At 44.4% G+C, this 27,042-nt stretch overlaps 1 protein-coding gene across 1 annotated transcript in view; it reads left to right on the plus strand.

Annotated features, from left to right (window-relative positions):
• Window positions 1-27,042, plus strand: part of LOC310877050 (EMILIN-1-A-like) — a 98,630-nt gene that overhangs the window by 68,512 nt on the left and 3,076 nt on the right. The window contains exons 3-14 of the mRNA XM_083790715.1: window positions 3,660-3,841; window positions 4,945-5,171; window positions 6,490-6,690; window positions 7,489-7,750; window positions 10,732-11,190; window positions 11,272-11,417; window positions 12,140-12,527; window positions 17,107-17,433; window positions 18,303-18,551; window positions 19,363-19,557; window positions 26,099-26,224; window positions 26,579-26,596. Coding sequence (XP_083646841.1) covers window positions 3,660-3,841; window positions 4,945-5,171; window positions 6,490-6,690; window positions 7,489-7,750; window positions 10,732-11,190; window positions 11,272-11,417; window positions 12,140-12,527; window positions 17,107-17,433; window positions 18,303-18,551; window positions 19,363-19,557; window positions 26,099-26,224; window positions 26,579-26,596 — 2,780 coding nt within the window. The remainder of the gene's footprint in view (window positions 1-3,659; window positions 3,842-4,944; window positions 5,172-6,489; window positions 6,691-7,488; window positions 7,751-10,731; window positions 11,191-11,271; window positions 11,418-12,139; window positions 12,528-17,106; window positions 17,434-18,302; window positions 18,552-19,362; window positions 19,558-26,098; window positions 26,225-26,578; window positions 26,597-27,042) is intronic.

The raw sequence follows: 27,042 nt of genomic DNA on the forward strand, positions 1-27,042 counted from the left end.
GATCTTTTTTTAACAATTGACGATGAGTCCCTCTGGATAATAGTGTTGTCAAATGCCTGAATTGTCATTGTAAATTGATTTGTGAATGTATCACAGTCTGACTATGAGTAGTAAATATTCAGACATGCGGATATTAGTGCGTTCCCACTGCAGCGTTATTGAATACATACTTCACCGGTTAAAAAATAAAATAAAACATGTGTGTGTGTGCAAATGGAACCATTTGATTCCATTGGCACACTCAGAGTTACAGACCATTTGGAACCTCCTCAAGGAACCCTGAGTGTCCCCCCCTACCATCCACACTCATGAGAACCACTCAGAGTGTGGTAGGGGGGCGGTGGCTCAGGGGTAGAGTGGCCGGATGGAGTTAGTGTCGAAGTCACCAGGTCAGTAAGACACTGAACCCCTAAAATTTGCTCCTGATGTGCTGGTTGGTGGTGCCTTGCATGGTTTCCGCCGCCATCGGTGTGTGAATGTGTGTGTGAATGGGTGAATGTAATGCACAGCCTATGATAAAGGCACTATATAAAATGCACCATTTACCATTCACCAATAATGACCTATACGTCATTAAGCCCTACTTTGGCCACGTTGAGCATGGATTGGAAACCATGCCGAAAACTAGGGATGTCCCCGATCCCATCGTTTGGCTCCCGATCCGATTTCCGATCATTTGATTTTGAGCATCTGCCGATACCGATTTTTCCCCGATCCGATATTTATATTTTTTATAGAACACGTTTACGCCATGCATACTGCAATAGTACAATGTCCCAAATCAGGCAATTTCCAGTCTAAGGTCATGATATGGATATCATTTATTTTTTATTTATTATGGTGGATACTAGGGATGTCCGATTCCGATCATTTGAAAATGATGTGATCGGCCCCGATTTCCAATCGGGAGACAACCCTACCGAAAACCCAGGAGTTTGCACGGTGTCGTCGACTCGACGCCGAACAGCACCGAACATGTGCACAGAAGATGGAAATGTTGTTGGAACAGTTCTGAAACCATTATAAAGAGCCGTTCTCCCCTCTGCGCCGTCTCACTGTGGGCTCTTCATGTACCTTCAGTGTGTTCTATTAATGTCTAGTCTGACCGCACTTCTCCCTCCACACCATTGCTTCCATTCCGGGAATTTTGTGTTCTGGACCAGCTTCAAAGGTGAAGAGCCGTGTGTAATTTCCATTTGACCCTAAAACCTGCACACTTAACTCCTACCCATAAATGCTAAATCACAAATCAAATAATCTACGTCTAACCCTGACAAAGCTAACCCTTAACCCATTCTGAACGGGAACCCATGTTGGTGTCAGCATCATGTCGTGCTTTAGCTATTGAAAAATAGCAGATCTACAAGCTCATAGCGCGCCACCGAGTGGCGCGCTACGAGCTTGTAGGTCTGCTATTTTTGAAAAATCGAAGAGCGACTGATTTTTTTTTAGAATCTGATCTCAGGTCAGAATGGGTTCATCAGACCAGCTTGTGTCCAGTGGAAAACCTCGTATGAATCTGATCTCAGGTCAGAATGGGTTAAGTGTGCATTCATTACCCCAAAACAACATGATTAATGATTTTCACATTTCTTGTACTTTTTTTGTTTTTTTGTTTTACTTCAAACGGCAAACAACTGTTTATTACAGGAACTGTGTCGTCGGGGCGTGCCAGACTCTCACACGTGCATGCAATCAGAGGCAGCAGCCGTTCTTTGTGCGTGTTTCTGAAGTGAAGGTTACGAAGGATATTCCACTCTCGGTCTCAGGGATGAGATGAATTGGGAAGTAAGGCGAGATCAGCTCGGCATACCAGCCATGCCGACGGAGGCTCTCACAACAGAGAGGTCGAGAGAGAGAGAGAGAGAGAGAGAGAGAGAGAGAGGCGAACACATGGCGGCGCGGCGGCCGTGATTTACATGAGCCCTAGTCTGGAGGACAGAACGAGAGCAGATGATGATGATGAATTATTTGCTAACACGCTGTGGTCTGAGCAAGTTTCCCCACTGCTGTAAATGATTTGGTCAAGGTTTGGGTTGTGTTGAATACCAGGGACTAGAGTTACCTCACACCACCCTGCGCATATATAGTCCGTCTGTGTTTACACTTCGTATCGTTGGCTGTCGAGGGGGGAAGCTTGTCCAACGGTTTAGTTAATATACAAAAAAAAAAAGAATTCGGCGGGATCTATATACAAGCTCACAACGCCTTTCATCACGAGGCGTTGCGATCTTGTAGATCAGCTATTTTCACTACTTTTGCGTAACACACTTGTATGATGATAATATAGTTGAAATATGGAGATACAAGGTTTCTGCCCAAGGTCAGCAACTAGCAAAAGAAACAAAACACCCTCAAAAACACTCTCAAAGGTACTTCCAAGTATAATAAACCTCATAAGCCCCATTCACTCAGTCGACTGTGGTCCCCCAGGGACCTGCACTTGGCCATTTACACACACCAAATCTGCCAAACATATAGCAACACTATCGCAGTGTCGCATCACGACACTTTGCGTTCACTTTGCGACACATTGTGAGCTTGCTAGATGTTGCTATTTATGCGGAATGTTCGCATATTACAGTATGTCATCATGCCCAGAGTAACGACGCGAGGGTTCAATGTGGTCAAGCAGAAAACACTTGTTATTCTGGCTTTGTGGCCTGTAATGTCTCTGTTTGACCAGGGAAAATAAACAGCAGCTCTACAAACATGGGCCCTCCAACGGGAGAAATAATGACTAGAACAACTACAATGTCACCAAAATCTAAAATAGAACAGGAGTAAACAGGACATCACAAAGGCTTCTTTACTGTAACCACCACGACAATACATACGAGTCATACATAGATATGTATGACTTGTATGAACTATAACAACCATGACAATACATATATTTATCCCATTCTGACCGGGCACCCATTTTGGTGTCAGCATCATGTTATGCTTTAGCAGATCTACAAGCTCATATCGCGCCACCGAGTGGCGCGATACGAGCTTGTAGGTCTGCTATTTTTGAAAAAAATCGAAGAACGACTGATTTTTTTTTAGAATCTGATCTCAGGTCAGAATTTGGTTAATCAGACCAGTGTGTGTCCGGCGGAAACCTCGTATGAATCTGATCTCAGGTCAGAATGGGTTTATATTATTGAGAACCACTCTTGACTTGAGTCACGGATAGTACTGTGCTCCTTCAAAAGCTATAACTGAAATTGTTTTATTGCTCAATCCAGCATTGCACAATGTAGATTGGCACAGAGTATCTGTGCACATCATCTTGTTTGAGTTGTTTATTATGTTCTGTCATTACTGCTGGCTATATAGAAGGTATCAGTTACTATCGCTTCTATAGTACCGTATATAAACATATTTCATGGTTATGCCTTATTTGCACATCTATGTGTGTTAGACCGGTGTTGCTACTGCTGCTATAGAAACTCTTCTTACGGCTATAGTTGTCATGTTGATGTAGCGCAGGATTTTGTCACACACTTTTCGCCATTTTTTTCTCTCGATTCTTCTCGATAATAGACGTCACGAAACCTTGGAACAATTGATCGATTGACCGATTGCATCGGTCAATTTGTCAACGTACATCTACAGATATGATTGATTGACTGCTATATTGATGCCCCCCCCCCCCCCCCCCCCCCGTACAGGTACCGTACGTACATGAGGCCCAAGTACAAGGTGGCCTACAAGATGGTGACGGAGATGGAGTGGAAGTGTTGCCATGGATACAGCGGAGAGGACTGCAACGAGGGTCCGGTCGGCGGCTCCGGGACCCAGATAGAACCGTCCAGACCCAGACCCCGGCCCGGACAGGGAGGCAGTAGTGGTGGTGGGTACAGTAGTACATCCATATATCTACAGTATGTACAGTACACAAGTAAGACGCGCAAACGCGGGAAGCGAACGCAGCTCGTAAATGGCAATAACAACAATTAGAATAAATTACATACTTTTTTAAGGTTTTCTTTTTAAAGTTCTCTTTTTTGTGTTTTTTTTAAGATTTCTTTTTTAGTTAAGTTTTTTTGTGTTTTTTAAGATTTTTTTTTAAGTTAAGTTTTTTCTTTTTCATTAAGTTAAGTTTTTTGAAGTTAAGTGTTTTTAAAGATTTTTTTTAAGTTAAGTTTTTTCTTTTTCATTAAGTTAAGTTTTTTGAAGTTAAGTGTTTTTAAAGGTTTTTTTTAAGTTAAGTTTTTTCTTTTTCATTAAGTTAAGTTTTTTTTAAGTTAAGTTGTGTGTGTGTGTGTGTGTGTGTGTGTGTGAGTGCGTGCGTGCGTGCGTGTGTGTGTTTTGTGTGATACAGCTGCGCCCTCTGGTGGCGGGCGGGTGGTGTAACAGCAGGACAGACACACACACACAGACAGACAGACAGACATGATCTGCAGGGTCTCATAGCTAGTGCTCATTGCATTCGCGATCACAATCACAATCTGAATCACAATGACCTTTTCACTGGTCAAATGGGTTCGCACACATATACTGTAAAGACATACCGGTAACCCAACATACATAGATAGACCTGCATTGATCCCGCAGAGCTAAATCAGTTGCCAAGAGGCCGGACAGCAGTTAGAGTTACAGACACAGAGTACGAATAGTACTGTCGGATACAGCCATACACAAAGGTAAGAAATAACATTACAGAAGCACCATCCCCATTCGCCATATTCACAGTTTCCCTCTGTTTTACCACGAGCGCTTCTGGTCTGATGAACCCATTCTGACCTGAGATCAGAATTCTAAAAAATGTCACAGTCGTTCTTCGATGTTTCAAAAAATAGCAGACCTACAAGCTCGCAGCGCGCCACTCGGTGGCGCGCTATGAGCTTGTAGATCTGCTATTTTTCAATAGCTAAAGCATAACATGATGCTATAACACCAAAATGGGTTCCCGTTCAGAATGAGTTAATACTATACGGTTGGGTTTGTTCGTAGGTGTGCATCCGGAGCGAGGGGACAGTGAGAAGATGAGACAGCTGGAGGAGAAGGTCCAGAGCCTGACCAAGGAGCTCCACAAGGTGCAGTCCACCCTGAGGGGGATGAACGACCGCTTCCAGGGCTCCGCCGGGGGAAGGAACCCCGCGGACGCCGCCCAGCCGGCCATCACGGAGACCATCCACAGCATTCAGACCAAGCTGGACCAGCTGGACAACCGGACACAGGTGAGACGGCGTCTGTCTGTCTGTCCGTCCGTCCGTCCGTCCGTCCGCCGTTCCTTCTTTGCTGCATTTACAGGGTGCAGTGGTGGGCGGCTCTGCCAGTTAAAGGTTTTATGACATTCATTTTCATTTATTTTTCTTTTTCTTTTTTCTTTTAGGTTTTATGACCTCAATTACACCCAAAAAACCTGAACTTTGAACATTCAGTGGATTTTCTGTGGTCTGAAGTTTTCTTTGGGGTTTTTTGGGCCTTTTGAGCTACAATGAAAACAGGCAACACAGTGAAACAGTGACATCTGCTGGCAAATCCCATTGACATATATGGGATTTGCAGTAAGTGATGTCACTTACTGCCGGCAAATCAGAGCACCTGTTTGAGCCAGAAAACCCCAGATTACAGAAAATGTACTGAATGTTAAAAGTTCATGTTTTTTGGGTGCAATTGAGATTAGAAAACCTAAAAAAAACAAGAACAATTCCAAAACCTTTTTTTTAATGTCACAATCCCTTTAATACATTGACCAATGCATTACCGTAACTACTTAAACCCTATGTATGTACTTCATTGGCTTGCTTGTAGATCTGCTACATCATACTGCTATAGCTTGTGTGGTTAAGATATTGCATCAGATAAAATGGCATTTGATTTTATTTCATCATTTTATCCAGCAGCGGCATTTCGCGTTTAAAAAAAAAGAGAGACAAACAAAACACGCGCCTGGTGTTATGTAACCTATATGTTGGCATACAATTCAAAACAATTCAAAACTCTGTGTGCACAGCTCCTTATACTGAAGAGAATCCAGGAGAAAGCTATGACCCCTTCTTGATTTCTCCTGTTAAATCCAGGAGAAAGCTGTGACCCCTTCTTGATTTCCCCTGTTAAATCCAGGAGAAAGCCATGACCCCTTCTTGATTTCCCCTGTTAAATCCAGGAGAAAGCTGTGACCCCTTCTTGATTTCCCCTGTTAAATCCAGGAGAAAGCTATGGCCCCTTCTTGATTTATCCTGGTAAATCCAGGAGAAAGCTGTGACCCCTTCTTGATTTCCCCTGTTAAATCCAGGAGAAAGCTATGGCCCCTTCCAGCCAGCAAAAATGAGAAACAGTTTAAACACTTAAGCCTTATTTTTATTGTTTAGCTATTTATTTTTTTTAACGATTTCGACAAATCTCACAGGGGTTCTTTTCAGAAAGGGGGTCCTGTGGCCAAATACGTATATATATATCATTGAAATGAAAATGTTTGAAAACCACTGTCACTTGTATTGTCTGCATTGTCTCATTCGTATATGCATTCTGCTCTCCTTTCCTATAACCCAGGCCCATGACAAGACTCTGGTCAGCATCAACAATCATCTGGTGAACGGGAAGGGCAACGATCTGGACGGCGAGCTGCTCGGGGGAGGAGGAGGAGGAGGAGGAGGAGCTAAAGGAGGAGGCGGAGGAGGCTTCAACTCCCTGAAAGAGGAGATCCTGAGAGAGCTGGAGAGGAGGGTGTCTCTCTCCTGTTCTTCCTGCCAGGTATAGCGCTCAATCCAGCTCCAATGACACGTTTGAACTTTGAAACTTAGGACTCAGACCATATTCTACAAATGTCTTCTGAATCCTGACGGTTTTCTGAAAAACCCCATGTCTCTAACTGGTTCTACTATTTCATGTCAAGCACCCCCAGAAATTATATGTAATTGGTTAAAGTGGTTAATAGCTAAAGTGCCACAGATGCGTTCCAGTCTTTAACCGGGTTGAAGGAGAAATCCAGACCAACGCACATGTACCCTGAATCAGTTCATAATCCTGTCTCAACATACATGTTTCACAAGAAGTCTACACAATTAGAGAATGTAGAATGTTTTTACCAGCTGCGAAGCAGGCTGGTCTACAATCTATCCGGTTGGTAGTGGCAACTTATCATTTCATTGGTCACCTATATCTTTCTGATTGGCTGCCTCGTCTCTAGGCAACCAGACGCTTTTTTGCATCTAGCCGACCTCTCCAATGGGATAGTACACATAACACACCCAAATACAGACACAGATATTTATTTATTTCATAGCACAATTCTGCAGATATAATAACGCAGCTGGTAGTTAAATGATGTTCATCAATTCTTGTTTTTATTTTCATCAACATTTTTGCAACGTTTTGGAATTGTAAACGACAACAAAATGTGATTTTTTCCTGTGGAGAGGGTAAAATCTCATCAAATGGTCTTCCGTGGCTCACAAATAACCAAATAAATAATGGACCTTGATATGACAAAGGCTTGAAAACCACTGTGGTAAAAACGATTGTTCTATTTATTTTGTTCTACGCCATAAGGCGGGCGTGGAGGACCTGAGTCGGCAGCAGCAGGAGGACCGCGAGCGGATCCGCGCCCTGGAGAAGCAGCTGAGCGCCGTGGACGCGCGCTACCACACGCGGCTGGAGGGCATGAGGCGCGAGGTGTCGCGCACGCAGGGCTGCTGCGACTCGGTCCAGGACCTCAAGGACCGCGTCGGCGACGCCGAGCGGAAGATCAGCTCGGCCTCGGAGAGCTACGACGACATCCAAAACCGCCTGGACACAGCGCTAGGAGGAGGAGGTTATTATCCCATTCTGACCTGAGATCAGATTCTAAAAATGTCTATTACATCCTGACAGTTTCATTATTAACCCATTCTGACCTGAGATCAGATTCTAAAAGTGTCTTCGATTTTTCAAAAATAGCAGACCTAACATAACATGATGCCAACACCAAAATGGGTGCCCGGTCAGAATGGGTTATTATAGTTCACCCATTTCGGGAACGGGAACCCCTTTTGGTGTTTTAACCATTATTATAAACTTTAGCTATTGAAAAATAGCAGATCTACAAGCTATAGCGCACTGAGTGCCGCGCTATACCAGCTTATAGATCTGCTATTTTTTTGGAAACCCCCGTGAAAACGTGGTGCAAATCTTTGAATATATATTCTTTCACAGCGAATGTTTTTAACTCATTATGTTTGCTTCTGGGGGGGGGGGGGGGGGTCCCTGGAACAACATATTTTCAGATGGGGGTCGCCCTACACATAATTATAATTCTGGGGGTCCTTGACATGAAATCTTTGAGAACCACTGATATAGAAACATGGGTTTTTTCCAGAGAACTGTCAGGATTTAGAAGAGATTGTGTGGATCGTCCTCAGGCCCTAAATGGGTTAACTAAAACTAACTCAAATTTAAAAGAAAACATTTTTCGTTAACTGAACTAAATAAAAACTGGAAAAGGAGAAGAAGAACGTTAACTGACTGTAACTGTATGGTGTGTTTACAAAAAACTAACTGAAATGATAGACAAAATGCCCTTATAGTTTTCATTTTTGTCAATTTTATTTATTACGCTTAATCTGCAACTGAATATTCTTTTTTTTAAATGCTATCTTTTCTTGAGTATTTATTACTCAATGCTTACCCTTTTCAATCCTGCACCTTTAGCTATTGAAAAATAGCAGATCTACAAGCTCATATCGCGCCACCGAGTGGCGCGATACGAGCTTGTAGGTCTGCTATTTTTGAAAAATCGAAGAACGACTGACATTTTTTAGAATCTGATCTCAGGTCAGAATGGGTTCATCAGACCAATGTGTGTCCAGCGGAAACCTCGTATGAATCTGATCTCAGGTCAGAATGACTTAATGGTCAGGTCCAGGATTGAAAAGGGCAGAAAAAAAACTAACCCTAACACTAAAGGTGCGTTCAGACTCGAATTTAAATATTCGCCTCGGTTCGTCCCGTTTGTGCCGCGCCAGGTCGCGCTGCGCCGCGCCCGTTTGCTGCGCCCGCGCAACTTCTCGTCTTTGCGTTGACCTTTGTATGTAATCGCGCCTCTCTCTAACCATCCACGTCTGAACACACCTTTAAAACTAATAAAAACTAACTGAATTAGAAACAAATGAGTCAAACTATTACAACCTTTCAGGAGGAATTGGAGGTGGTGGTGGTGGAGGTGCAGGGGGACGAGGCCACGGTGGTGGTGGAGGTGTCGGTGGAGGTGGTGGAGGTGTCGGTGGAGGTGGTGGACGATTCCCTGGCGTGGGAGGTGGAGGGACAGGTAGGCCCCAATTATTCACTAATCGCCTGATTGAGGTTGTTTGAGATCATCGCAGTTATTATTTCTTCATGATCATCGGAAATCATTGACATTCTGTTTTGGGCACCTTATTTGTTTGTAATTATTGGTTACCTTGGTACATGGGTCGTTTATGTTAATTGTCTCCACCAAGGCATGGGGAGAGAGTATGTTTTGCACTCCGTCCGTGTGTGTGTGTCTGTCCGTGTGTGTGTGTGTCCGTCCCGTCCGTGTGTCCGTCCGTCCGTCTGTTACCAGCTAATCTCCGGCACCGTTAACCCAGTCGACGCCAAATTTAGCATGTACACTCCCTGGATGACAATGATGTACCTCTGCCCCACATTTTCCAGAATGGCCTGTTATAGACTAGAGCCACCAGGAGAACGACTTTTGAAAAGCATTTTTTTTATATTACTCCTCCAGATTCTGTCCAAAAATCCCGCAAATCGTTACACACTATAGTCATGTGTTCAAGACGGATCTGTCCGATATTTCATATTCCATCCTAATTGGCTAACATTGGCTTTCAAAGTTTGCAGGATTGGCCCGTTTTGAAAGCCTCAAATCATGAACGGAGCGTGACATTTACGTGAAACCTTTCACAGACTTTTCCTACTAGGCTGAGGAATATATCCTTTTCACATTGGCCTATTATAGCGCCAGCAGGAGGCCACAACCTGACCTGCCCTGGTTTGTTTTCAAAGCCTTATGTCATTTTGATTTATAATTTCCAATATTCAATGTTCAAAACTGACGTGCGAAAAAACACATATTACCCACATCAAAACCCCAGGAAAGTGTTTCTTGTCTCCCAAACATCATTTAACCCATTCTGAACGGGAACCCATTTTGGTGTTAGCATCATGTCATGCTTTAGCTACTGAAAAATAGCAGATCTACAAGCTCATAGCGCGCCACCGAGTGGCGCGCTACGAGCTTGTAGGTCTGCTATTTTTGAAAAATCGAAGAACGACTGACATTTTTAGAATCTGATCTCAGGTCAGAATGGGTTAACCCATTCTGACCTGAGATCAGATTCATACGAGGTTTCCACTGGACACACACTGGTCTGATTAACCCATTCTGACCTGAGATCAGATTCTAAAAATGTCAGTCGTTCTTCGATTTTTACAAAAATAGCAGACCTACAAGCTCGTATCGCGCCACTCGGTGGCACGATATGAGCTTGTAGATCTGCTATTTTTCAATAGCTAAAGCATAACATGATGCTGACACCAAAATGGGTGCCCGTTCAGAATGGGTTAATCAGACCAGTGTGTGTCCAGTGGAAACCTTGTATGAATCTGATCTCAGGTCAGAATGGGTTTTAAAAAGAAATCTGGTTGCAAAAGGGGTGAAGTGTACCCGTTCAAATGTCATTTTGATTCATTAGGTTCCAATGTTCAATGCACAAACACATGATTCCACAGTCACGCTAATCACAGTCATTACACTTCCATGCGCGGCGACAGCAGGCGGCGGCGGGAGGGGCCCGACGCCGGACGGCGGCGCGCCGGCGGTGACGGAGGAGCGCCTGGACGCGCGCCTGCGGGAGCTGGAGCGCCGGCTGAACGGCAGCCTGCTGCGCACCGAGGAGAGCTGCTCCTACGTGGAGGGCGACCTGAAGGACTACTTCCACCGCGAGCTGGGCGACCTGCGCACCGTCTTCCTGGACCGCTTCGACGACCAGGCCTTCCGCATCGGCGACGTGGAGTCGGACGTGGAGCTGGTGAAGAAGCGCGTCGGCGGAGACCACGACCGGCGGCTGGCGCGGCTGGAGAACGCCACGGCGCTCCTCGAGCGCCGGGCGGAGGAGTGCGGCTGCGGCGGGGGCGGGGGGACGACGACGGGAGGAGGAGGAGGAGGAGGGGGGAGGGAAGGAGGGTCGGGAGGCGTTGGGGCCGGCGGCGGCGGCAGCAGCGGAGGAAGAGGTGACGGAGACAGAGGAGGGACAGGGGGGGGGAGGTGGAGGCCTGGGGCGGGGGGAGGAGGGGGAGGAGGAGGGGGAGGGGGGACGGGCGGCAGGCTGCCGGGAGTGGGGGGCGAGAACACGGAGAAGAGCCTGGAGTGGAGGGTGGTCGCCAACGAGGATCAGATCCACCGCTTCAACACGCACCTCAAGAACCTCTCTGTGTCCGGAGACTCTCTGCTGGATAAGGTGAAAAGCTCTCCCCCCCCCCCTCCTAAAACATACATGATCATCAGGTACTATGATTATACTAGTAGGAAGATGCTCTTGGCATGAACATGCTTGAGAACCACTGCTCTAAAACAATATTAGACAATGTTTGAGCCACAGACACATGTCCTTGCTCTCTCTCTTCTCCTTTTGCCTAAATTAAACAGGCCTATTCAAGTAGCCTATGTGAGTTTTTTTATGTTTGCGTTGAACGTGCTAATTGCACAGAATTATTCAAAAGAGAGAAAATGGGGAAAGCCATAAAATAATGTACATTGCACACCGTCTTTTCATATGACTTGTGGAAATAAGGCAAATTAAAAAAAGTATCATTAATGTTGTCATTTTATCAACCGGCCCCTGGCCCCATTTTCAGCTATTTGAGTATCCCTGATGTATGCTATGATAATGGGGGAGGGGATGATTTCATGATGTCACTATTTTCGAATGAGCCTTTTGACTCAAAGGCTTTAAGCTTCCAGGAAGAAAGCAAAAATACACAGGGAAGACATATTTTAATATTCTAACCAGTAACCACACCTGGGGGTCTATTAGAGTAATGTTAACGCCACAAAACAGAAAAAGTACAAAAATCACGGCGCTCCATCTTTCAAGTATTTCACTTCAATGCCAGTGTGTGAACGGTGCCTCGGCAATCAACACAACATTTCCCATAATGTTTATCCTATTACGACTTAAAGGTGGTCGACCTGAGCCACGACGTGCGCAAGATCAAGGCCCTGACGGGAGACAGCGGGGAGCACTTCAACCGCATCGTCACCGAGGTGGAGACGCTGGGCCACGACTGCGAGCTGTGCGGCCGGATGGAGGGCGAGCTGCGCAAGCTGAAGAACCACACGCAGCACGCCCTGGACCGCTTCGGGAAACGCATCGACGCCATCGGCGGCGGAGCGGGCGGCGGAGCGGGCGGCGGAGCGGGCGGCGGAGCGGGCGGGGGGACGGGCTCGGGGCAGAAGAACCTCCTCTGCCCCCAGGTGTGCCCCGGGCTGCGGGAGGAGGTGGTCCGGCTCAGGGAGGACGTGCACAGATGTACGGGACAGTGCAAGATCAGACTGGACGGACCCATGGGTTAGTGTTTGCGAATGCAGTGAGCACTAACTATGAGACCCTGCAGATTGCGAATGCAATGAGCACTAACTATGAGACCCTGCAGATCATGTCTGTCTCACTGTCTGTCTGTGTGTGTGTGTGTGTCTGTCTGTCTGTCCCGCTGTTACACCACCCGCCCGCCACCAGAGGGCGCGGCGCAGCTGTATCACACAAAACACACACACGCACGTACGCACGCACTCACACACACACACACACACACACACACACACACACACAACTTAACTTAAAAAAAACTTAACTTAAAATGAAAAAGAAAAAAAAAAACTTTAAAAAAAAACTTTAAAAACACTTAACTTAAAAATAAAAACTTAAAAAAACACAAAAAAACTTAACTTAAAAAAAACTTTAAAAACACTTAACTTCAAAAAACTTAACTTAAAAATAAAATCTTAAGAATTAAAAAATCACAAAAAAAACTTAACTTAAAAAAAAAACTTTAAAAACACTTAACTTCAAAAAACTTCACTTAAAAATAAAATCTTAAAAAAAACACAAAAAAGGGAACTTTAAAAAGAAAACCTTAAAAAAGTATGTAATTTATTCTAATTGTTGTTATTGCCATTTACTAGCTGCGTTCGCTTCCCGCGTTTGCGCGTCTTACTTGTCTATATATAGTCGCCCTAGTTAGAATAGTCTCAACTATATACCTATACCTCCATCCGTCCATAGAATCAATCCATCCATCCATCCATCCATCTGCCAACCCTACTTTCCTCAATATTATTAGTTCCCACGTCTTTGTCAGAGAATAAGGCCCCGTTTACACGAGAATGGCGTCCATAGAAAAAAAAAGTACCGTTTGCACTGGCCCGTTTACGACAATGCCGTTTTCGGTGGGTTGAAAACGAAACAGAAATCTTTGAAAAAACGCTCCGCCTGGCGTCTCCATGTAAACGGGCCAAACGATGAGTCCGCGAAACGTGTGACTGACGTCGGCTCACGTCGCTTATGTTTATTACATTGGTGCAGAGCCGTAGGCGATATTAGAAGTTCCTAGAACGAGCGAGCGCGTAGGTTGGTTATGGTTAGGTTAGGGATAGAGGTAGCTTGGTTATGGTTAGGTTAGGGATAGAGGTAGGTTGGTTATGGTTGGGTTAGGGATAGAGGTAGGTTGGTTATGGTTAGGTTAGGGATAGAGGTAGGTTGGTTATGGTTAGGTTAGGGATAGAGGTAGGTTGGTTATGGTTAGGTTAGGGATAGAGGTAGGTTGGTTATGGTTGGGTTAGGGATAGAGGTAGGTTGGTTATGGTTAGGTTAGGGATAGAGGTAGGTTGGTTATGGTTAGGTTAGGGATAGAGGTAGGTTGGTTATGGTTAGGTTAGGGATAGAGGTAGGTTGGTTATGGTTAGGGATAGAGGTAGGTTGGTTATGGTTAGGTTAGGGATAGAGGTAGGTTGGTTATGGTTAGGGATAGAGGTAGGTTGGTTATGGTTAGGTTAGGGATAGAGGTAGCTTGGTTATGGTTAGGTTAGGGATAGAGGTAGGTTGGTTATGGTTGGGTTAGGGATAGAGGTAGGTTGGTTATGGTTAGGTTAGGGATAGAGGTAGGTTGGTTATGGTTAGGTTAGGGATAGAGGTAGGTTGGTTATGGTTGGGTTAGGGATAGAGGTAGGTTGGTTATGGTTAGGTTAGGGATAGAGGTAGGTTGGTTATGGTTAGGTTAGGGATAGAGGTAGGTTGGTTATGGTTAGGTTAGGGATAGAGGTAGGTTGGTTATGGTTAGGTTAGGGATAGAGGTAGGTTGGTTATGGTTAGGTTAGGGATAGAGGTAGGTTGGTTATGGTTAGGTTAGGGATAGAGGTAGGTTGGTTATGGTTGGGTTAGGGATAGAGGTAGGTTGGTTATGGTTAGGTTAGGGATAGAGGTAGGTTGGTTATGGTTAGGTTAGGGATAGAGGTAAGTTGGTTATGGTTAGGTTAGGGATAGAGGTATAGGTTGGTTATGGTTAGGTTAGGGATAGAGGTAGGTTGGTTATGGTTAGGTTAGGTTAGGGATAGAGGTAGGTTGGTTATGGTTAGGTTAGGTTAGGGATAGAGGTAGGTTGGTTATGGTTGGGTTAGGGATAGAGGTAGGTTGGTTATGGTTAGGGATAGAGGTAGGTTGGTTATGGTTAGGTTAGGGATAGAGGTAGGTTGGTTATGGTTAGGTTAGGGATAGAGGTAGGTTGGTTATGGTTAGGTTAGGGATAGAGGTAGGTTGGTTATGGTTAGGTTAGGGATAGAGGTAGGTTGGTTATGGTTAGGTTAGGGATAGAGGTAGGTTGGTTATGGTTAGGTTAGGGATAGAGGTAGGTTGGTTATGGTTAGGTTAGGGATAGAGGTAGGTTGGTTATGGTTAGGTTAGGGATAGAGGTAGGTTGGTTATGGTTGGGTTAGGGATAGAGGTAGGTTGGTTATGGTTAGGTTAGGGATAGAGGTAGGTTGGTTATGGTTGGGTTAGGGATAGAGGTAGGTTGGTTATGGTTAGGTTAGGGATAGAGGTAGGTTGGTTATGGTTAGGTTAGGGATAGAGGTAGGTTGGTTGGTTGGTTATGGTTAGGTTAGGGATAGAGGTAGGTTGGTTATGGTTAGGTTAGGGATAGAGGTAGGTTGGTTATGGTTAGGTTATGGATAGAGAGGTAGGTTGGTTATGTTTGGGTTAGGGATAGAGGTAGGTTGGTTATGGTTGGGTTAGGGATAGAGGTAGGTTGGTTATGGTTAGGTTAGGGATAGAGGTAGGTTGGTTATGGTTAGGTTAGGGATAGAGGTAGGTTGGTTATGGTTAGGTTAGGGTTGAGGTAGGTTGGTTGTGGTTAGGTTAGGGATAGAGGTAGGTTGGTTATGGTTAGGGATAGAGGTAGGTTGGTTATGGTTAGGTTAGGGATAGAGGTAGGTTGGTTGTGGTTAGGTTAGGGATAGAGGTAGGTTGGTTATGGTTAGGTTAGGGATAGAGGTAGAGGTAGGTTGGTTATGGTTAGGTTAGGGATAGAGGTAGGTTGGTTATGGTTAGGTTAGGGATAGAGGTAGGTTGGTTGTGGTTAGGTTAGGGATAGAGGTAGGTTGGTTATGGTTAGGTTAGGGATAGAGGTAGGTTGGTTATGGTTAGGTTAGGGATAGAGGTAGGTTGGTTATGGTTGGGTTAGGGATAGAGGTAGGTTGGTTATGGTTGGGTTAGGGATAGAGGTAGGTTGGTTATGGTTAGGTTAGGGATAGAGGTAGGTTGGTTATGGTTGGGTTAGGGATAGAGGTAGGTTGGTTATGGTTAGGTTAGGGATAGATGTAGGTTGGTTATGGTTAGGTTAGGGATAGAGGTAGGTTGGTTATGGTTAGGTTAGGGATAGAGGTAGGTTGGTTGTGGTTAGGTTAGGGATAGAGGTAGGTTGGTTATGGTTGGGTTAGGGATAGAGGTACGTTGGTTATGGTTAGGTTAGGGATAGAGGTAGGTTGGTTATGGTTGGGTTAGGGATAGAGGTAGGTTGGTTATGGTTAGATTAGGGATAGAGGTAGGTTGGTTATGGTTAGGTTAGGGATAGAGGTAGGTTAGTTATGGTTAGGTTAGGGATAGAGGTAGGTTGGTTATGGTTAGGTTAGGGATAGATGTAGGTTGGTTATGGTTAGGTTAGGGATAGAGGTAGGTTGGTTATGGTTGGGTTAGGGATAGAGGTAGGTTGGTTATGGTTAGGTTAGGGATAGAGGTAGGTTGGTTATGGTTGGGTTAGGGATAGAGGTAGGTTGGTTATGGTTAGGTTAGGGATAGAGGTAGGTTAGTTATGGTTAGGTTAGGGATAGAGGTAGGTTGGTTATGGTTAGGTTAGGGATAGATGTAGGTTGGTTATGGTTAGGTTAGGGATAGAGGTAGGTTGGTTATGGTTAGGTTAGGGATAGAGGTAGGTTGGTTATGGTTAGGTTAGGGATAGAGGTAGGTTGGTTATGGTTAGGTTATGGATAGAGGTAGGTTGGTTATGGTTAGGTTAGGGTTGAGGTAGGTTGGTTATGGTTAGGTTAGGGTTGAGGTAGGTTGGTTATGGTTAGGTTAGGGATAGAGGTAGGTTGGTTATGGTTAGGTTAGGGATAGAGGTAGGTTGGTTATGGTTAGGTTAGGGATAGAGGTAGGTTGGTTATGGTTAGGTTAGGGATAGAGGTAGGTTGGTTATGGTTAGGTTAGGGATAGAGGTAGGTTGGTTATGGTTAGGTTAGGGATAGAGGTAGGTTGGTTATGGTTAGGTTAGGGTTGAGGTAGGTTGGTTATGGTTAGGTTAGGGATAGATGTAGGTTGTCGGTCTAATGACCGTCAGACCAAAACACGTGTCGGAACTTAGTACTGCACCCATGTAAACCATGATGTAAACAAACAGCCTTGTGATAGGAAGTAGAACGGAAGTGGTTCTGGCAGTGCGTCAGCGCCACCTAGCCACCTGCACACTACAGCGCTTTCAGTCACTGTTGCGTATCCGTGTTAAACGCTGAGTAATAAGTGAGAACGCAAAAGGGCTTTGCCGTTTTCTCTGGAGACGGTTTCCGTGTAAAAGTGGCTTACATTTTCCTCTTATTTACAGGAGGTGGAGCTGGTGGTACCAGCGGTGGAGCTGGTGGAGCTGGTGGTACCAGCGGTGGAGCTGGTGGAGCTGGTGGTACCAGCGGTGGAGCTGGTGGAGCTGGTGGTACCAGCGGTAGCGGTGGCGTTCCCGGTATAGGGGGAGGATTGGACTCGGAGAAGTCTCTGGACGGCCACAGCGTGATCGGAGGAACCCTGAACAACAACCAGCTGAAGACGATGCAGGGCCAACTGTCGGACGCCATCCTGACCTTCAGCTCCATCAACGACACGCTGAAAGGCCTGGAGCACACCGTGCACAAACACGGCAGCGTCATCACCGACCTAGGTATACCGTACTGCACGCACGCCGCTTCAGCTCGCTGACAAGCTCAACACATACATACGCCCTCAATTGTATGGTTCATTTAGGCGGTCTTTTAACCAGAGCACCAGTTCACTTTTCATGTACATCCCTCCACCTCACAGCCTCCCCCTGTGCCGTTTAACCCATTCTGACCTGAGATCAGATTCATACGAGGTTTCCACTGGACACACACTGGTCTGATTAACCCATTCTGACCTGAGATCAGATTCTAGAAATGTCAGTCGTTCTTCGATTTTTCAAAAATAGCAGACCTACAAGTTCGTATCGCGCCACTCGGTGGCGCGATATGAGCTTGTAGATCTGCTATTTTTAAATAGCTAAAGCATAACATGATGCTGACACCAAAATGGGTGCCCGCTCAGAATGGGTTAAGTTAAATGTATGATTATGTGGATTGCATGATCTTAATTTATGACCTTGAGTTGACATTGTTCATTCAATAACTCTGATCTCGGATTCTGTGACATGCTCGAGCTTGTAGGTCTGCTATTTTTTTTAAATTGTGAAAATGTAGTGCAAATCTTCTAATATATATTCTTTCAGAGCAAACGTTTTTAAGGGGAGGGTCCCTGGAACAAGATATTGTTCCAGGGACAATATCTTGTCCCTGGGGGTCGGCGGCCAATTACATATATTTTTGGGGGTCCTTGACATGAACATGTTTGAGAACCACTGAAAACTGTAAGGATTTTAAAAACATTTGTATAATCCTCCTCAGGTCTAAATGGGTTAACTGAAATGCTATGGTGCAACGTGATGAGAGTGAAGACGTTAAAAATGCGATAACCGCAATATAACCGATAGTACGTTTGGCACTGCTGCGCACACAGGAAACACCAAGGACAAGATCATCACGGAACTGGACAAGATCCAGCAGGAGGTGACGGAGCACATCGAGGAGAGCCGGGACCGCCTGGAGGGCATGGACAGGGACGTGCGGCGCTTCGAGAGCACCCTGGTGGTGGAGATGGGCGACTGCAAGCGCTCCGGGGACGGCCTGGAGAAGAGGCTGTCCAAGATGGAGGGGGTGTGCGGTCGTCTGGACGGCGTCTCTGACTCCCTGCAGAGGATCAAGGACGGTACGAGATCGACCGACACACAGAATGTATCATATTGTGCTGAATATGAGACGACTCTTTTTAACCCATTCTGACCTGAGATCAGATTCATACGAGGTTTCCGCCGGACACACACTGGTCTGATGAACCCATTCTGACCTGAGATCAGATTCTAAAAATGTCAGTCGCTCTTCGATTTAAAAAAAATAGCAGACCTACAAGCTCGTATCGCGCCACTCGGTGGCGCGATATGAGCTTGTAGATCTGCTATTTTTAAATAGCTAAAGCATAACATGATGCCGACACCAAAATGGGTGCCCGGTCAGAATGGGTTAAAAGACCACCCCCCATTTTTCAAGACCCATTTGTTTTTTTTCGTGGCTTTCCCCTTTATTTTCCCAACTGTCCTGCATACCACCTGTGTCTAAATGTCACATAATGCAGGAGGCAGCAAAATGTTGTGTTATTGCCCTGCGATAATCAAATGCAGGGCATTTCTCGACAGAAAGTAGCTCATAACGTTTCTATGGTGGATTTTTTATGAAAGAGGATAGAAAGAGGATATTGGACATTGCTTAATGCAATCAGACAGGACATTTCTGGTTGGATGAAGCTGGCAAGGCCAGAAAGTATTTTTTTGCCACTCAGTAGGCTTTCCCGCATAACTTCCAAGGTACGATGATGTCACGCGCAAGTCGCGCATATACCCTCTATACTAATGAACTGGTGGGTGTGGCCACATGGAAACATAGTTTTAGCACTTTCTGTACGCTTTCCTAGTATAATCGTGACGATCATGTTTTAATCTTTAAATGCTCTCCCCATGGTTCAGGTCTGAACAAGCACGTGTCGGGGCTGTGGAGCTGCGTGAGCGGCCTGAACAGCACCGTGGTCTCACACGGAGGCCTCATCGACTACATCCAGACCACGCAGATGGACGGCGTCCACGGCAGGATCAAGAGCCTCAACTCCTCGGTCAACTACATCCTCAAGGAGCTGGACGGCCTCTCAGAGCAAGACCTGACCGGCAAGTCCACCTACTGTACTCCTATACTGTACATACTCCATTCTATTCTATTTCCCCAGCGGCTCTCAACCTCTCTCATTTGACGGACCGTCGTTTTGATTATGACGCACTAGGTCACTTTTTTTTTTTTTTTTTGTATCTCTGGGACCTCAATCTACACTGTAAAGTATCAGTGTATATTATTTAACTCTGAGAGTGTACAAATGGAACTGGTCCATTTGGTTCCATTTGTACACTCTCAAGCCCCGATTCCACCAAAATAACTTTGGTTCTAGAACTGGTTGCGTTCTAGATTCTTGGAACCTTGGTGCTTTCATGGAACCCGCGGCCATTTTTTGGTTAACCAACTCAGTGCATATATCACTCTGAACTGGTTTAATATTAGGCGGGGGGGAAATAACCAAACTGGTTCAACCCCAGTGGAAAAAGGGCCCTGTTTTCGGGCACCTCACTAGACCTTGCCAAGCAAAAACGTCATTTTGCGGGTCCTTGACCGGCCATTTTAAATCCATTGGACGGACCCTCAAAATGAGACACCCGAGTTCTCCTCCCATCCACTTGCATTGAGTTGCTCAAAAGCGCATGAGGCGGATTCACTCCTCCTTCCTGGTAGGAACAGAGTGCATTCTGGGATGGATTGGCCCCAAACACATGAACGCGCGACCGACACATGAACTAGCATCGTGCGTGTGTGCGTGTGCGTGCTACTCGTGGTGAACGCGCATCGTTATGTAGGCAGCAGGCTCGTCTTAACCTGACACTGCCAGCTGGGGGCGGTATTGGCCCTTGTGGGGTCTATTAAATAATAATGCTCTACCGATCTCTAATAAAATGCCAAAATACAATAAATGATGGGTTCTTTTTCATAGCACTTGTAGCACTATGAATGCATATATAATAAATATTAAATATGTATCAGACAACCAACAAATGTATTACAAACTATATATTTATATAACAAAATAATATTTAAAGTGTGAAACAAACAAATGAGAAACAAGAACTTTTTTCTTATCCCCCCCCCCCCCCCGGAACAAATATTATAGGTTAATTATATAACCTATTAACATGTTCTATAGCTAGAACATATTAAGTACTTTAGGTAGCCATCTAGTATGAGAAATGATGACTCATATACCCAAACTTACAAAAATACATGATCAATAAATAGACCAGTTCCAGTTCTCTATGTTAATGGTTTGTAATGACTACTGGCTGCCCTTTAATGTATGTCCTTGCTTGCTCACATGCTAAGTTGTATGGATAAGACAGCCTCCCTCCCTTTATATCTCCCTCCATCCCTTTCAAGGGGGGCCAGCTAAATGATAGTTAGGAAACAAATGGACCCTTGTGGGGTCTGTAACTCAGATAAATGGAACCCATTTTGTACAAATGGAACCCATTTGTACACTCTCAGATGGTTCTTTTTGTTGTGTCTTTCGCCCCCGCACCCCTCGATCCTCCCCCATGCTCACCTCCCTCCCACATATTTATAGAGCACTCATTCTTGAGATGAGGGACAAAAGTGGAAAAAACATGTCCCACACATAAGAGCCTTATTTATGTTAAAAATAAATTAATTCATAAAAATAAAAGCACCTGCAAAGTTAAATGTAATACAGTTGTGTATTATTATGCCATGAATTTCATTATAATTGTTTTCATATGCCATCTGAATTAGTTAAAAGCAGGCACTGTACCCAAAAAGGCCTGTATTTCGCCTGTCCCCAGCAAATGGTCACAATTTCAAACTGCCAAAAAAGTGTCTAATACTGTCACAATCACATAAATATATATACTCAATGAAAGTAGACACTAGCACTGGAGTTCAATAGGTTGAACAATTTTGTAATTACAAAGATAAATGGTCACACACTATATATATATATATATATATATATATATATATATATATATATATATATAGCTCAGTTAACCTTCTCCATGGATGAGGTTTGGTCTTGCTGCTGTGTTAATTAAAATTAATTAACACAATTAAAATGACAGGGAGACAATCTTACCACAACATGCAGCCTACTCAATCGGTTAAGACATCAATGTATTGTTTTATTCTCATTCTGTTCTCATTGGATATCAGATGTCAAACCTATGCGTCTTCATGATCCTTTTTGTGCTTATTTGAATCTGCAGGAATCACATGGACTATAAACAATAATGTGTTTTGTCTTTTAGGTATTTCAATTCAGGTAATAATAGAAATATTCTGAAATATATAACATAATCTAATCTGGTGAGCATCTAGTACAAGTGCCTAATGAAATATATCGATTATCTAAACAAACATTAAAGTCCATAGACTTGACTGACTTGTCTGCCATAAAGTACAAGCTCACAGCATGTGAGCTTTCCATTTTCTTTAGCTATTTAATGTAAAACAAAGTGGTTAATGAAATATATCATATAGCATATGGTGTCATGTTCCTGAACCAGGTTTTAAAAATTCACCTCTGAATGTTAAATGGGGATTGGAAAAAAAATCAGATTCCATGTGACCTGTCATTTAGACGTGGGTCAGTGCAGAATGTGTTCTGCACTGACCCCCCCCCCCCCCCCCCTAGTGTCCAAGTTCACTTATTCTGAGGACCCAAGGAAGATATTTAGTTAAAAAGGTTTAAAAGAAAACGTTAAATATTCTGATAGTAAGCATTGCCATAGCATCCCATCAGAAAGGAGTACCTTGGATGTACAGTATTCCAGTCCCACTGTTGTTTATCCAGTGTGATCAATAGATTATTTTAAAAGTCATTGCAATTTGATCTGTGACTTTTGCAGAACCCAATGTTTTAATTCAGAGGTTGGTTTAAAATGAAAGCATTTTGATTGTCTCGGTAAGCACATCAATACGAATCTGGGTTATCATTGTGGTTATCTTAGCACTTCATCATGGATTCCTTGGGTGAAATTCCCAGTTTTACACTTCACATGTGACATAGATAAATTCTTCATTGATCTCCACCTTTTCTTAAATGCACTTTGTCCAAACAGAATAAATGTCATTTACACACTTAACCATAATTTTATTTTAATTGGAAAATGGATCATTTTCAGTGTTATGGAATCATTTAACCATTGATTTTAGACTGTAAAGAGACGGCACTGCACAGAGCTCCACGACCACCAGTCAATCAATCAACGTCCTCTGCCCAGGGATGGAGGCTTGAAGACGGGGTAGATGGAGAGACATAAGCCTAGCAGAAAATGACTTTCGCCTACTTGTAGGTTATCAAACCATGTATTTATATCGGTAAATAATCACGTCGATGCTAAATCAACATTAACATTTCATGTACAGCTGCTATTTAAAAAAAAAGTTTTTTGAATTCGGACTCGGGAGTTCTACAGAAGCCTATGGTAAGTGAATGGGAAGTCCCTGGCAGTCAAAATGACACAAGCGATCTTTATAATCTTAATACTTGGTCACAAACCAACTATTTTACGAGAACAATATTGATGTAACTAGAGATTAGACAAATTAGCTATATTTTTATATACACAGAATAATAAGTAATGAGCAAAAGTCCTGATGCGACATTCCCTGGTTTTAATGCGGTCGGTCCGTCAGCGCTCTCCGCTCTGGAGCAGAGCTCAGAGCTGCCGGAAACTTTCTGGAGTGGGCGGAGCCTAGTGCGCGTTCATGTGTTTGGGGCCAGACCTTACCAAACTGCAATACCTTCTTTCGGCCACTATGTCCATTTCCTCTGGGTGCCTTCTCTATAATATACTCTAAGGCTAAAGCCCACTAACTCCACCACCTCTCCCTCTCACATGCGAGTAATTGACAACATATAAAGTCACAACACCAACTTTGACGAGGCAGTATTGCTTTGTTTTCTTAATTTCCTGAATAATGTATATTTTTTTACATTTCCTGAAAAATGAACATTTTGGAGTTAGGTGGTTTCTTCCTGGCAGCAGATACAGCTTTTTTTCTTTTTTTTCGGTATTGAAGTATTTAATCTAAATTCCATACCACTTGTTTGTTCTGCATTATAGGCCCTGTGTCGCTGCATAGAGGTTTGGGTGTTTTTCTTGACGTTCAGCTGTTGTAAAAGTTCCACTGTACAATAACGTATGCTGCATTAAATTTAAGGGCAATTGATGGGGGAAATAGTGGAAGCATTGATGAAGTGGGGTTCCTTCCTCCAGGGGGTTCCAAATGGATGCTTACATGTCTGTAATGGACGCTTACGGGTCCATTGTTTCCATTTGTGCACTCTCAGGGAGTTATTATATATAGGGGTTATATATATATGATATGGGGTTCCTTGAAATTAAAAGGTTTGATAAACACTGGTCTACAGTATTAATGCAGCAAAGACGCAGGATCAATCATGTGAAATGGGACTTCTACAAAGACGAACAGTACGTGTTAAACTAAACCCATGTGTCATGTACCGTATTATGTGTACTTCTAAAAGTTCTAATCCTAACGCTGTGCAGGCTGAGAGCTTGGATTCCTTTTAAAGCAACGCAGGCCAACCTTCACCCATCCTGACCTGAGATCAGATTCATACAAGGTTTCCACTGGACACACACTGGTCTGATTAACCCATTCTGACCTGAGATCAGATTCTAAAAATGTCAGTCGTTCCTCGATTTTTCAAAAATAGCAGATCTACAAGCTCATAGCGCGCCACCGAGTGGCGCGCTATGAGCTTGTAGATCTGCTATTTTTCAATAGCTAAAGCATAACATGAGGCCAACAGCAAAATGGGTTCCCGTTCAGAATGGGTTAAATGACCCTTTATAGGAGAGACAAACAAAGCAAGACATTAAACAAGGTAATTTAGCAGTTTCAGACGCCATTAGGTAACCAGAAGCTCCCCCGGTTGCATGCTAAAGCCCACCACCTCCACATAATGACCTGTGCAGAGGAGGAAATGCCTCTTCCCACCTTTGACGCCAGTAGTCGTTATTAATCATTTCATCGTCGGGCAAAAAGCACTTGCAAAACGCCACCTTTATTATGAAACAGATCTCAGTAAGGTTCGTGTGTGCGTGCGTGTGCGTGTGCATGTGCGCGCACATTGACTGCATCAGCGGTCTCAAGCAACACATTTGCTCACTGCACAGTTGCCCAGATACAATAAACACCACAGGCCATCAAACACCACAAAAGGGCCAGAGTATTTAGTGTAGAGACATGACTAATCTGAACAGTCAAACGAACACGCTATGTTTGTGTGCTGTACAGTGTTACTTCCCAAGTTCCCAGGACACTACACTTCAAAGACTGCACAGCACGCACGCATGCACGCACGCACGCACGCACGCACGCACGCACGCACGCACGCACACACACACACACACACACACACACACACACACACACACACAGTCATATGCTCTCCCTTGTGCGTTTTAAAAGTAATGTCCATCCATCCATCCATATTCAACCGCTTATCCGTAGTCGGGTCGCGGGGGCAACAGCTTCCAGACTTCCCTCTCCAGAGCAACATTAGTGACTTCCTCCTGGGGGATCCCGAGACGTTCCAAGGCCAGTGAGTCGATGTGTTTCCTCCAACTGCGCCTTGGTCTGCCCCGGGGTCTCCTCCCAGTGGGACGTGCCTCGAGGACCTCCCTATAGGGAGACGCCCGAGAGGCATCCTAACATCCTAAACTGGCTTCTTTCCAGGCGAAGAAGCAGCGACTCTACTCCGAGTCTCTCGCGTGACTGAATGTGACTTGTGTAATGTCCCTAACCTTTGTTTTTGTCTCAGTATACACATACAGTATATTTTACATGTCTATGAATGTGCGATTGCATTTATGATCTATTCCGACTGTCCCCTCTGCTCTCTGACCATCGTCTTTAATTGCTTTGTATCTCATCTCTTGTCTGATGTCGGACTAGACTAAACAGTGGCTCATCACAATGTCTTGTTCTATTATGTTGTGTTAATGTACAGTATATGTTCTGTTATGTGTATTTCCAACGGTTACAGTTGGAAATGATATACTGTAGGTAGGTACACATGGAGAGGTGGAGGCTGCATGGGAAAAGATTTCAGTACTATGTCAGCGGGGAGTGTTGGGCGGGAGGAGTATAGGACGAAGGCCCTATGTCCTCCCGGTGGGGGCTCCTCACTGGCAGGTGAGCCAGTAGTAGTGTAAGATACAACAGTACGTCCTCCCGGTGGGGGCTCCTCACTGGCAGGTGAGCCAGTAGTAGGATACAACAGCAGCAGTGACTGACAACACACACACACACACAATGTCACAGGGAGGAATCAATTGGCATAAACGACTAAATTGGGGAGAAAAAGGGGGTAAAAAGGATTGTCTACTCTAAATTTAGGAGAGAAAAAAAGAAAGACTTGATACCGTCTCTGCCCCACCTTTGTGTATCTATCTAATTACAAGACACAATGTTGTCCATTTGCATGACAACTCGTCCTCTTACAATGCAGCTCAACAAGTATCTGCTTCTGTGGTGAATACTACGGTAGTATGCAATATCTCTGTGTCAATGTATTGATTATTTATTGGTATACTTTCTTGCCAACCCTCACTGCCACAGGCCTGCCCGGACCACTGGGCCCCCAAGGCCCCCCTGGAGAGAGAGGCTTCAACGGGCTGGCAGGGTTAAGGGGCCCCTCTGGACCTCCAGGGAGACAGGGAGAGAATGGCCTCAGAGGACAACCAGGTAAAGACGGGGTCCATTTATATGAATAACTACTTGTATGCACAATGTCATCACCGGGCGGAGGAGAGTGAGATTATTGAATGAAGAAGTAGGGTCACATTTTACTGTCAAATTCAATTGAGGACAGAATGGTGGCACTGATGAACTTGAGGGTCATTCTGAACTGACTACTGTCAAGTACACCCCTTTCTACTGAATGGATATTAATATGTATTGATGGATGGATGGACGGACGGACGGACGGACGGACGGACGGACGGACGGACGGACGGACGGACGGACGGATAATGCCACCAATGTACAGAAGTGTACTGTTTTCCTTAAATAGTAACTTTTTCTTTTTCTTTTTTGTAGGTCCCAAAGGTGAAGGAGGTAGGTCTTTGTTTTTCAATTTCTGTATTATTTAGCTTTTAACTTTCTGACAGCACTTTGTAAACCTTGAGTTGTGAAATGTGTTATATAAATAAAGTGGATTGGATTGGACTGGAAGAGTCTATGGGGAGTATTTCAGTGGAATTGGTACAGATTTGGGGGGGTTTTCTAGGCGTGCAAGTACGGAATTGCCAATCTGTGCTATTTCACCGTGTTTGGGTGAGACCGGATTGGGAAAACATTCCTAGGTGGTTTGAAATTATATTCAAATCAGATTTCTGATGTACTTTATTCTACGGCAAAACAAGCTCATCTACTGTACAAGCTCACAAGTGTTGTTGTGAGCTTCAGTGAGCAACACTGTCCTACGGCCGAGTATAAATGTCATTATGACGTTGCCACAGCAACCAAAGCAGGTGTGTGGCGATTGTTTGAATAGCCTACTA

Source organism: Protomyctophum parallelum (genome assembly GCF_964188405.1).
Source record: "Protomyctophum parallelum genome assembly, chromosome: 2".
Lineage (NCBI taxonomy): Eukaryota > Metazoa > Chordata > Actinopteri > Myctophiformes > Myctophidae > Protomyctophum > Protomyctophum parallelum.